This window comes from Capricornis sumatraensis, chromosome 3 (genome assembly GCF_032405125.1).
Source record: "Capricornis sumatraensis isolate serow.1 chromosome 3, serow.2, whole genome shotgun sequence".
NCBI classification, from domain to species: Eukaryota; Metazoa; Chordata; class Mammalia; order Artiodactyla; family Bovidae; genus Capricornis; species Capricornis sumatraensis.
The window spans coordinates 38,761,081-38,773,288 of NC_091071.1; the positions used below are offsets into that span (position 1 = coordinate 38,761,081).

Consider the following 12,208-nt stretch of genomic DNA (forward strand, 5'->3'; position numbering starts at 1 on the left):
CAAAGGACAAGGGACACGGGCAGAATTTGAGGCCGGGAGGCAGGCTGGTGGGTGTGAGGAGCATTGGGGGACCATGCTGGTCGGCTAGCTCCTGGGACCTCCCTTTGAAGACTAGGTCATGTCAGGATCCTTAAACACTGGGCTGGCTGAGACACTAACGTCCAGCACATGTCTGTCCCGCAGATGAGTGGCTGGAGCAGCCACTCAGGGCCAGGGGACAGGGTGGGGGGATGGAAGTGGGCAGGACCTAAGCTATTGGGCAGCATTAGAGGTGTGTCCAGCACTGGCCATGGCCTCATCCACTGAGTACACTGACCTGGACCCAGAATTGGCTTGTAGGATGGAGGCGCTGGACTCAATCTTCAGTTTCCAATGCAGGTTTCCTTCCAAGAACTTCATTTCCCCACTGGTCGGGGACTTGCAATGGGGGACCCTTCCCCTGGCCTCCCAGATCTGGGTCTGATCGCAGAAAGGATCACCTTGTTGAGACACACTGATTATTCTCTGCTCCCATCCGTCCTGGAACTGGTCTCCCCTTGTTCCCACAGGCCAGGTCCGTCCTCCTTCCATCACCTAAAATTCTTTGTGCAATTAGCCAAGGATTAAAAAAAAATGGCTGTGATGTTAAGAGGCCTGGGGCACCCCTCCCTGGGAGCCTCAGGTGGTCACGGGCACCTCTGGCTGGGTCAGAAGCAACAGTGTACCCTCACTCCCTCCCCCCCTCCCCACTCTCCCTCCGCTCCCCAAGACTGCCTGTAGCAGCTCTTCCTGATGAAATGTTCACTTGACCAAGCCAGTGGTCCACCTAGAACCTGAAAGGCAGTCTCCTATAAACCTCTCCTTCTCCTGTCCTGGATCTCAGCTCACAGGCAACCCTCAGGAAATTTTCCAACTTCCCCACCTGAGATGTCATAGGCACATGTCTTAGGCCCTCCCAGCTTCCGGACTCTCCTCCTGAAGCCACATCGATGCCTGTAATTGTATTGCTTTCCAGGTTACTTCTCCCCCTCTCCCCACAGACTGTGGAAAACTCCACGTGGGCAGAGCTGGGTCGGTTTGGGGCACCACGGCATTCACAGTGCAAGGCTCCGTCCTTGGTGCGTGTATAGTAGGTGCTCAGTCAACATTTGCTGAACCCCTAGAATGGATCGTGGAGCTTCACAGGTGTTGAGTTTGGATTCTCAAAGTCCCTCCTAGAGACAGAGCTCCGTGCAGTTGAACCTGGACCAGCTCCGATCAGCACTTGCTTGCGATCCTGCCCCACCCTGCCCACTCCCCAGCTTGCCTGACTGGAGGGAGCCCCAGCGCCAATGACTCCTCGCTCTGCCCTAACCCCCCATCTCTGCTTCTTTCTCCAGAAGAGGCGGAGGATGTGAGTGAGGAAGCCCCGCTGAGGGACCGCTCCCACATCGAGAAAACTCTGATGCTGAATGAGGACAAGCCAGCTGATGACTTCTCTGGTAACCAGAGGCAGGGGCTGGGTGGGGCCGGGTAGGGCTGGGAGAGCTCCGGGGCCAGTGGCCAGGCAGAGCCCTGAGTCTGTAGCTGAGGCCGGCAGACACCCCAGGGGAGGAGGAGTGCCCTGGAGTTGAAGGGAGGGGGAGCGCTTCTCTTTGTGGAGGAGGCTCTGTGAGCAGGTCCAAGCTGGAGGGCTCTGGGTTGGCGGGAAGGAGGAAAGGCGATCCGAACAGAGGGACTGGTTGGGGAAGCAAATGGCAGAGCTGTGACCTGGGAATGGTTGTCGTTGTTCAATTGCTCAATCATGTCCCACTCTTGGGGACCCCATGGACTTCAGCACTCCAGGGTCCCCTGTTCCTCACTGTCTCCCAGAGTTTGCTCAAGCTCGTGTTGATTGAGTCGGGGATGCCATCCAACCACCTCACCCTCTGTCACCCGCTTCTCCTCCTGCCCTCAATCTTTCCCAGCATCAGGGTCATTTTGACGGTGCCAGCATCCGAGTCGTGGCCGGGGGGGGGGGGGGGGAGGTTGTTCATCACACTGGCTTCAATTTTTACAGTATATAAAGCCCTTTTGTGTCTGGTATTCCATTTCACCCTCATAATAACCCAAGGCTGTCAGCAGGGCTTTCTGTCTCCTAATCGATGAGCCAGTGAGAGCTCAGGGTGAGGCCGGGGTCTGCTCTGGCAACAGCAGGAGATGGGCCGCTGACGGGCAGCTGGAGAGCCTGACCCTCGAGGCTCCGAGTTGGTCCCTCCCTGCACCTCACCCCACGAGCCCCTTCTCCCTGGAGCCACATTCTTCCCAAGAAGACAGTTGGATGTCTGAATCCTCCCAGGGGCACCAGGGATGCGGTAAAGGGTGCAGGGCTGGGGTGGCCATGCCTGCTTGCCTCTGATCCTAAGGCAGGTAGCACTAGGGGGACAGAGAGAAGGAGGTGGAGTTTCCAGTACTTCGAGGTAGCTGCAGGCCAAGGTGGTGCTGTGAACTGTTAAGGGGAAGGACCAGAGGGCTAAGTTAAAAAACAAATGCTGTGGTGACTTTCAGGGGTGTGTGTAGGGGGAATGCCTTCTAGACAGTGCCACAGCTGCGAAGCCCCTGCCTGACCCTTAACCCTTCACCCTTCTCTGCCCCCAGTGGTGCTGCAGCGGCTTCGAAAGATCTACCACTCGTCCATCAAGCCCCTGGAGCAGTCTTACAAATACAACGAGCTTCGGCAGCACGAGATCACAGGTACTGCCACGTCTCTCCCCTGAGCCCTTGAGGCAGGGAGGGGCAGAGACCTCAGTGACAAGGGCCAGCCTTTCCCAGCAGGTGTGCCCCTTGATCTACACAGGGATTTACCGTGAGATCCATGAGTGCAGTTTGGGTTTCCAAAAGATGCTAACTTCCCTGACTGCTGCGCTCCAGCCCCCACGGGGCTCCTCATTCACTTACAGATCACGTCTTCTGTCCCCTGTCCACTTCTCATGGGTTTGGATTATTTTAAAAATTGATTTTCAAAATAATTTTTTAAAATAAGATAAACTGGAAACCGAAAAAATTTCTGTGCAAAATAGTATAAGTTGAAAAATAAAAAAAAACCTCCCTGTCTTGATTTCCAGGCTCTCTCACTCCACTCTCAGAGATGCACGTGGCTAAGGTTTCTCATCAGGGCTTCCAGACAGCACTCTGCTTCCATGCTCAAGGGTGTCTTTTCCTTTGTTTGACAAAGATGAGATCACAGCACACAATTGCTCTTTCTGTTCTTTGTGAACCCACCACCTTAGATAGCGTACCCTGTTGATGAACCACTGGGCGTTTGCCTCGTTCCCTTTTTAGTGTTACAGACACTACTGTAGTTGTTCCATATTTCACACAAGTTTATTTGTAGGATTTTTTTTTTAAATGCTGGAATTCAGCATTTTGATAGTTATCGCCCAGTTACCTTAGGTTGTCCTCTGTGTACCACAGCAACGTGATACAGTTCTTGTTGCCTCACAGCAAGGCCATTTTAATTAAAGTGTCACTTGTCTTGGAAATCTGTTGACAATGACATCTAATTGCTATTATTGTTCTAGTTGTTTTTTAAAGGGGCAGCAGAAAAATTCCTCTTTCACCTTTGACCACCTTTTAAAAAATAATTTAATTAAAAATGTTTTATTGGAATATAATTGCTTTACAATGTTGTGTTAATTTCTACTGTACAGCAAAGTGAATCGGCTATACATATACATAGATTCCCTCTTTTTTGGATTTCCTTCCCATTTAGGTCACCACAGAGCACTGACTAGAGGTCTCTATACTATACAGTAGGTTCTCATTAGTTATCTATTTTAACATAGTTTATAGGCTTCCCAGGTGGCGCAGTGGTAAAGAATCCGCCTGCCTATGTAGGGGATGCAGGAGACATGGGTTTGATTCCTGGGTCAGAAAGATCCCCTAGAGGAGAAGATGGTAGCCCATTCCAGTATTCTTGCTTGGAGAATTCCATGGACAGAGGAGCCTGGTGGGCTACAGTCCATGGGGTCACAGAGAGTTGGACAGGACTGAGGAACTGTGCCTACATGCACACACGCACACTTCAATAGTGTATATCTGCCAATCTCAGTCTCCCAATACGACCCAGCCTGAGACGGGAGTCTAATTCATGTTTGAACGGGGAGCGAAATTGCACGTCCCTTCCTGTGTTAGTTGGCTGTTTCTGCATGTCTCCTGTGATGCTCTGATGGCTGTGCAGGGAGGGGGTGTTGTATGGCCTCCCTCATTCCTGCTTTACAGAAGGGGGACCAGAGGCTCAGAGAGATGCTGGGCTGCCCAGGCCACATGGCTGGAATTAGGAGCGGTAACTTTTTGTCTCCTCCTCATTTCACCATTCCCTTGTAGGCTTCTCAGAATGTGTAGGCCAGAGAAGGCAGGCAGGTGGCCCGTGGGCATGGCACTCTGCAGAGAGGGTGCCCCCGGGGCCTGATCTATCCATCCAGGCGCCCCTCCTCTCCCCTCTTCTCTTGCCAGTGTCCGGGCTCCTCTGAACCCAGGGTCATCCTCCTGTGACCTCCCTCCTGGGTGCCACACCTGTAGCCTCTTGCATGTTCCAGTGCCGCCCCCTACTGCAGGGAGCAGGAACAGCAGCTGGGAAAACTGGCGAGGTGGTCTCGCAGGGGAACTGGAAGGCCAGGTTCCCCTTGGTGAGGCCTGGGGTGGGGAAAAAGACACTCCTTGTAGGATCTCTGTGGCTGTGACTGGGGATTCCTGCCACCCCATCCCCACCCTCCTGTTCCTTCCTGCTCCCCAGCCAGGGGTTGTTCTTCAGTCATTAAATCATGTCTGACTCTTTTTGACTCCATGGACTGCTGCACGCCAGGCTTCCTTGTTCTTCACCATCTCCCAGAGTTTGTTCAAACTTGTGTCCATTGAGTTGGTGATGCCACCCAACCATCTCGTCCTCACCCATCCCTTCTCCTCCTGCCCTCAATCTTTCCCAGCATCAGGGTCTTTTCCAATGAATCAGCTCTTTGCATCATGTGGCCAGAGTACTGGAGGGAGCTTCAGCTTCAACATCAGTTCTTCCAATGAATATTCATCATTGATTTCCTTTAGGATTGACTGGTTTGATCTCACAACGAACTTTGGGAAATTCTTAAAGAGATGGGAATACCAGATGTGGTCTCACACACGCATTCAAATATCTGAAAGGACACATAGCCTAAGCAGCTTGAGGACATGGAGGGGAGACTTTTCTTGTATACCTTTTTATACTTCTGATTTTTGAATCATGAAATGAAATCAATTAAAAATTTAAAAAATAACTGAAAGAGAGAAAGAAAAAAAAAAAAAAACCACCACAATGCATCCTGTGTTGAGGCCTTGCCTGCCAGGCTCAGTGGGGCTAAGATGTCTGGCGAACTTTAGGTACTAAGCTGTATAGGGCTGGGGACTTGCCTGGTGGTCCAGTGGTTAAGACTCCATGATTCCAGTGCAGCAGGTGCAGGTTTGAGCCCTGATCTGGAAACTAATATCCCACATGCCTTGCTGCAGGGACAAAAAAAAAAAGCTGTGCTTGGTCGACCCTATGTGCCCTAAGGGCTGGAAGTCTGCAACAGGAGATTGTGAATCTCCCATGTGGAAAGCCTCTCACTCTCCCCTCCCCATCCCTGGGTTTTGAAAGCACTGGAAAATTCTGTTTTTTTTTCTACTCAGGGACCTGCACTGGAGAGCCCCAGGCAGGGTGTTCTCCCCAACATGAGACAAGAACCCGACAATTGCCGAGTCAGTGCTTGGTCTTGGACACTGGCAAACGTGTCTTGGACTTTGGAGGCTGACATTTGGGACTGGCCCTGTTGGCCAGCTTAGGCTGAGCCTGAGGAGGGGTGTTGGGAGGTGCAGCTAAGCAGAGGGAGGCAGGGGGCAGGCAGCGCCCGGGTCCAGACCATCCCAGAGTGTATAAAGCTCTTCCATGACTGTTTTTCTGTAACCAATCCAGGTAGCAGCATTTTAGCCTTTCCTCGGTGGCTGCTGTCTCCTGCCCCTCGTATGAATGCTGTGCTCCCAGATCTGAGCCTGGAGGTCTCCCCCAGCGTGAGCTCTGAGTCACTGTTTGTTGACCTCAGTGGATCCCTCCCTCTCAGGGGCTGGTGTGCTGTGCATCTGTGCATGGTCCAAATGCTGGTGTGCCACAGTCCAAATGCTATCTTCTCGTGGGTGCTAACTGGGTCATCACACTAACACAGAACAAGACATGCTCCAGACCATACCAAGCTCTGTGGTCCAGGGTAGAAACCCACAGCTCCTGATCAACTCTCTGGGGCACAACGTGAAGAACCCTGGCCTTCCACAGTGAGGAGCTTTGAGTTCATCTCCGTGTCTTGTCCCTGCTGCCCACAGATGGGGAGATCACTTCCAAGCCGATGGTCTTGTTCCTGGGACCGTGGAGTGTTGGCAAATCCACCATGATCAACTACCTCCTTGGCTTGGAAAACACTCGCTACCAGCTCTATACAGGTAACAGTGTGACTTTCTTGTGTGCCTGTTGGCATTTCAATGTCACATGTAAAAAGCACTGTGAAAAAAATGAAACACTTAGGGGCTGTGGTATATGGCACAAAGTACCAGGAAAGAGATCCTGTACCCACTAAATTTAAGCTGTAATGCCATGGGGAAAAACTTGGAGATCAATGAGAGATCTGTGATTCAATATGCAAAGATTTAAAGGGGTTACATTTGTTTAAAAAGATATATATATATATATATATATATATATATATATATATGTAAAATCAGAAGTAAGTTAAAAGGATATTTGACTACACAAGAAATTTTATTTTTTTAAATTATGGTATAGCATTAATATAGGGTTTCCCTGGTGGCTCAGAGGGAAAGAATCTGCTTGCCAATGCAGGAGATTCAGGTTCGATCCCTGGTCTAGAAAAAGCCTTTGGAGAAAGAACCGCAAGCCACTCCAGTTTTCTTGCCTGGAGAACCCCATGGACAGAGGATCCTGGTCAGCTACAGTCCGTGGGGTTGCAGAGTTGGACATGACTTAGTGACTGAACAGCAACAAGTGCATGGCATAAATGAAAGTGAAAGTCACTCAGTTGTATCCGAGCACTAAACAGTCCATGGAATTCTCAAGGCCAGAATAATGCAGTGGGTAGCCCCTCCCTTCTCCAGGGGATCTTCCCAACCCGGGAACTGAACCCAGGTCTCCCACATTGCAGGCAAATTCTTTACCAGCTGACCCAGGGAAGCCCAAGAATACCAGAGTGGGTAGCCTATTCCCTCTCCAGCGGATCTTCCCAACCCAGGAATTGAACCGGGGTCTCCTGCATTGCAGGCAGATTCTTTACCAACTGAGCTATCAGAGAAGCCCAGTGTATGGCACAGGGAGTATAGAAAACAATACTAGTAACTTTGGATGGTGACAGATGGTAACTGGACTTACTGTAGAGATCATTTCTTAATGTATGAAAATATTGAACCACACTGTTGTATACCTGAATCTAACATGATATCATAAATCATTTATACTTCAATTTAAAAAATAGGTCTGACAGATTAAAAAAGAAAAATGAAAATATTCATACACATCTTCAATATAATAATGAAAATTATGTGCAAGAAACCAGCAGTTATACCTGTATTCACAGCAGCATTATTTGCTATGGCTGAGAGGTAGAAACAACCCACATCATCAATTGATGATGGATAAAAGACATGTGTTCATTCCATCTACACAGGGAATATTATTCAGCCTTGAAAAGGAATTAGTTTCTGATACATGCCACAACATGGCTGAATCTTGAAGACATTATGCTAAGTGAAATAAGCTAGACATAAAATGACAAATATCATATGATTTCACTTATATGAGGTCCCTAGAGTCATCAAATTCATAGAGACAGAAAGTGCAGGAGAGGGAATTCCCTGGTGGTCAAGTGGTTAAGACTCGGCACTTTTCCTTCTGGAGAACTAAGATCCTGAAAGCCAGGCACCATGGCCAAAAAATAAAAATAAATAAACACTAACTTCCATTCCTCCACCCTCCACTCCCAGTAATCTCTCCTGTGCCTCCATTTGTATTGTGATGTGAGATGACTGTGTTCTTTCTAACCCATGTGTGCAGGTGCCGAGCCCACCACCTCGGAGTTCACAGTCCTCATGCACGGGCCCAAGCTGAAGACCATCGAGGGTATTGTCATGGCTGCTGACAGCGCCCGGTCCTTCTCACCCCTCGAGAAGTTTGGCCAGAATTTCCTGGAGAAGCTGATCGGCATTGAGGTTCCCCACAAACTTCTGGAGCGGGTCACATTTGTGGATACACCAGGCATTATTGAGAACCGCAAGCAACAAGAAAGAGGTAATTCAACACTCATTTCTGAACAGCATGAGCTCTGTCTTAGGAAACTGTTTGAGGCAGAGGATGGTAGGCAGACCAGAGGAGACCAGTATTGTCCAAGACTCTGGGGTGCATTCTTTGCTTCCAGCCCTTTCTTTGTCATCACTGTGGAGCCTCCTAGGAGTAAGTACCTTATCCTTTTACTTCCCTGAGGAATGGTCTGGTTTGGAGGCCGTCAGCATCTTCCCAGGGGGAGGGCTGGCCTTCTTGCCAGGAGCTCCTGCGGGTCCCTGCTGTGTCTTTGAGATGCACGTGCTGTCCAGGTGATCAAGGGCCTGGACTGATTGAATCCCTGTCCAGGTGCACTTGACCTCTGGCTAACCTGAGTCTGGGTTAAAGTTGACCTTCAACTCGTCCTGGTCCCAATATCTGCTTTGCCAGACCTGCTTCAACACAATCCTGTCTCAGACTTTCCAAAGCCCCGCTTGCCTTCGGGTGGCAGGGGAGTGCCACTGAATGTCACTGTGATGCAGCACCATCTGCAGAGATGAGTCATAATGGGGCATTTGTCAGAATATATGAACAGATGGTGGATCTCAGTTTATGGTTATAACTCTCATTTTGTTATAACAAGATCCTGTTTTATAGCTAATAATAATATTGTTGCTAATAATTATAGTAATAAACTAACCTTTATTGCACTCTTCTAACGCACTGGATAATTTCCATGTGTTATTGGTTGATCATTGTAGAAACATTTCAAGACAGGTATCCCTACTCTTCCTATTTTGGAAATAGATTATAGGAGTTAGGATGTATTGAGCACCTACCCTGTGACTGGATGGCAGTTTTAGTTCAGTGCTTTCCTGTGTTTCTAGCAACATTGTAATCTTTATATCACCTTAGGTGGTATTGTTCTTCTTGTCATTTTTCAACTAAAATGGTAAGGCTTAGAAGCATATAATTTTCAGCTGGTCAGTGACGGAGCCCAAATTCTAGTCCAGGTCTCGATGGTAGGTCCACATTTATTTCCCCTGAGTGATGCCCCCTCTCTTTTATTTCTTCTAATTCCCTGACTTATTTCCTTTAACATCTTTGCCACTGCCCCAGATCTTTTCAAGCAGTGGGAAAATCTCCATTTGGCAGAAATGTTTTGTTTTCCTGGAGCCTTGAATTCCACTGTGGATTAAAACAAGAATCAGGCCGTTTCTTTTCTTTTCTTTTTTTTTTTTGGCTGTACCACGCAGCTTGCAGGATCTTAGTTCCCCAACCAAGGATTGAACCTGAGGCCTCAGCAGTGAAAATGTGGAGTCCTAACCACTGGACTGCCAGGACATTTCCCCAGGCCATTCTTGACTGAGGGTTGACAAGGAGCAGGGGATGTGTAATGAATTCTTTAAAAGTCTTCAGAAACCCAAAAAATCCCTGAGGTTCTTAGTCCCTTCAAAGCCACAGAATGGTCTGGTTCCGAAAGGAGGGGCAGGGGGCCTGGGGGTGTGTGGGGTCTGCCCAGCCTGACTTCTCACTCCCTCTCCCCAAGGCTACCCCTTCAACGACGTGTGCCAGTGGTTCATCGACAGAGCAGACCTCATCTTCGTCGTCTTTGACCCCACCAAGCTGGACGTGGGTCTGGAGCTGGAGATGCTCTTCCGCCAGCTGAAGGGGCGCGAGTCCCAGATAAGGATCATCCTGAACAAGGCCGACAACCTGGCCACGCAGATGCTCATGAGGGTCTATGGGGCCCTCTTCTGGAGCCTGGCCCCGCTCATCAACGTCACAGAGCCTCCGCGGGTGTATGTCAGCTCCTTCTGGCCCTATGACTACAAGCCCGACACCCACCGGGACCTGTTTCTCAGGGAAGAGATTTCCCTCCTGGAGGACCTGAACCAGGTGATTGAGAACAGGCTGGAGAACAAGATCGCCTTCATCCGCCAGCACGCCATCCGGGTCCGCATTCACGCCCTCCTAGTGGACCGCTACCTGCAGACCTATAAGGAAAAGATGACCTTCTTCAGTGATGGGGAGCTGGTCTTTAAGGACATCGTGGAAGACCCTGATAAATTCTACATCTTCAAGACCATCCTGGCCAAGACCAACGTCAGCAAGTTTGACCTTCCCCACCGCGAGGCCTACAAGGACTTCTTTGGGATCAACCCCATCTCCAGTTTCAAGCTCCTGTCCCAGCAGTGCTCCTACATGGGAGGCTGTTTTCTGGATAAGATCGAGCGGGCCATCACCCAGGAGCTCCCCAGCCTCCTGGGCAGCCTTGGGCTGGGGAAGAACCCAGGTGCTCTCAACTGTGACAAGACAGGGTGTGGCGAGACCCCAAAGAACCGTTATAAGAAACCCTAGGTGGCCACGTTGCCATTCTCGGGCTCCCGTCGTCGTTGGTGAATGAGCTTGTGTCCTGACTGTCCGAGAAGTCCTGGTTTATTAACCCTTTGAGCCACACTGGCAGGAACCATTGTGCATTGGAGACGGGAGTTAATTGAGGCCAGTGGTGGGGGAAGGGGTGGGTCGAGGGGGGGAGTGGAAACTGTGAATTAGGGCCTGCTTGTCTTGTTGCTTCAAGTAGGGGCCTGACCGAGGCATGTCAGGCCACACCTGCTTTTCCTGGGTCCCCTCTCTGCAGTGGGGCGGCGGGCGGGGACAGAGAGCAGCTAAACTCTAGAGTAAACTGAATTAATGAGTGTCACACAGGCTAAAAGCAGCTGAAGTTCCTTTTTCCCCGATCAGCTGAGAGGCTAGAGAAGACTTGAGTTCTGCAGGGCTGTCTGCTCCGTGCACACAGCTACCTCCCACACAGTCTTCTGTCTGTCCCCAGCCCTCATCTGCCTCCTGAGCTTGGGTTGGCTTCAAAGGAGACAATCTCTTGGGTCTGAATCAACCTGGGTGTTGAGCCTACCCCCGGGCCCTCTCCCCTGTTTCTGCAAGGGGCAGGGAACGGTTTGGAATACCAGGACACTGAGAGAGAACTAGCGCTCCCCAGGCCAGTTCTCTGGCACCTTCTAAGCCAGCCGGAAGCTCAGTCCCTTTCTCGGCCCCAGGAGGAGGGTGACTGTTCCACGTGTTCCAGTCATTTCCTTGTTGGAAGTGACTTCAGTGAGAGTCCCGGCAGGGCTCAGAGGGTTAATTGGTTTGCAGTGTGTCTTTGTCTATTGCATGTCTTGGAAAACTCAGACCCCAAAGGCTTTGGGTTTCAGAGGGGATAGTGGAGAGCTTGCTTCTGCTGTTGCCACAGCTTCTCCGTGGAGACACTCGGCACAGGAGTCGTTCCTTCCTGGTTTTCATCACACGGCTTTTCCTTTCGCTTCTCCATTCCCTGATGCGTCAACACTTGAAACTCGGAGTAATTTCTGGGGAGTCAGAAGCAGTACCAGCCACTCGGTGCCACTGGCAACCCAGACCTGTCTGTCAGTTTCCCACCTGAACTTAATGCTGATGCCCACCGAGCGCATAGCAGGGGTGCCTGGCCTTCCAGTACCAATGAGTGTGAATGTGTGTGTGTTACATTGTCCAAGAGAGATTAGGGAGATGACAAATGCCTGAGGGCACAGAGGGGGAGCAAGCGGTGAGAGTCCTGCCTGCCTGGCGTGCCCCCTCAGAGGGCAGGAGCGGACGGAGGGTCAGGGCATGGAGGGGACAAGCCTTTTGATGGAAGACGGGTTGGTGATGAGTCTAAGTCTAGGGGACCTGGCCTGGCTGCCCCTTCCGCCCTAACCTGGGGCCTCCTTCTGCCTGTCCTGGGAGGGAGCTGTCTTGGGGGGCTTCCCCAAGAGGCCCTGCCTGCACCAGAGCGTCCCCCAGACCCAAGGAAAAGCCAAGACAAAGGCAGAGGGAGAAGTGGCCTGAGGGTCAGGCAGAGGAAGCAAATGGGCACGTTGGTGGCCATGTTAGGCTCACACAGAGATCTGCAGTCTGGAATTCCTTGAGTTT

At 50.6% G+C, this 12,208-nt stretch overlaps 1 protein-coding gene across 1 annotated transcript; it reads left to right on the forward strand.

Moving 5' to 3' along the window:
* Positions 1–1,345: 1,345 nt before the first annotated feature.
* On the forward strand, positions 1,346–10,624 carry SRL (sarcalumenin). The gene is made up of 5 exons (XM_068968406.1): positions 1,346–1,460; positions 2,596–2,691; positions 6,322–6,438; positions 8,060–8,293; positions 9,813–10,624. Exons 1-5 carry the CDS (start codon positions 1,424–1,426, stop codon positions 10,622–10,624), a joined length of 1,296 nt encoding a protein of 431 aa, XP_068824507.1. The 5' UTR covers positions 1,346–1,423.
* The last annotated feature ends 1,584 nt before the right edge of the window (positions 10,625–12,208 follow it).

Bases quoted from the DNA above. Each gene is read 5' to 3' on its own strand.
- SRL (XM_068968406.1), top strand. From the start codon at position 1,424: ATGCTGAATGAGGACAAGCCAGCTGATGACTTCTCTG. The intron at 1,461-2,595 runs GTAACCAGAGGC...CTCTGCCCCCAG, and splicing joins GCCAGCTGATGACTTCTCTG to TGGTGCTGCAGCGGCTTCGA. The intron at 6,439-8,059 runs GTAACAGTGTGA...CCATGTGTGCAG, and splicing joins TCGCTACCAGCTCTATACAG to GTGCCGAGCCCACCACCTCG.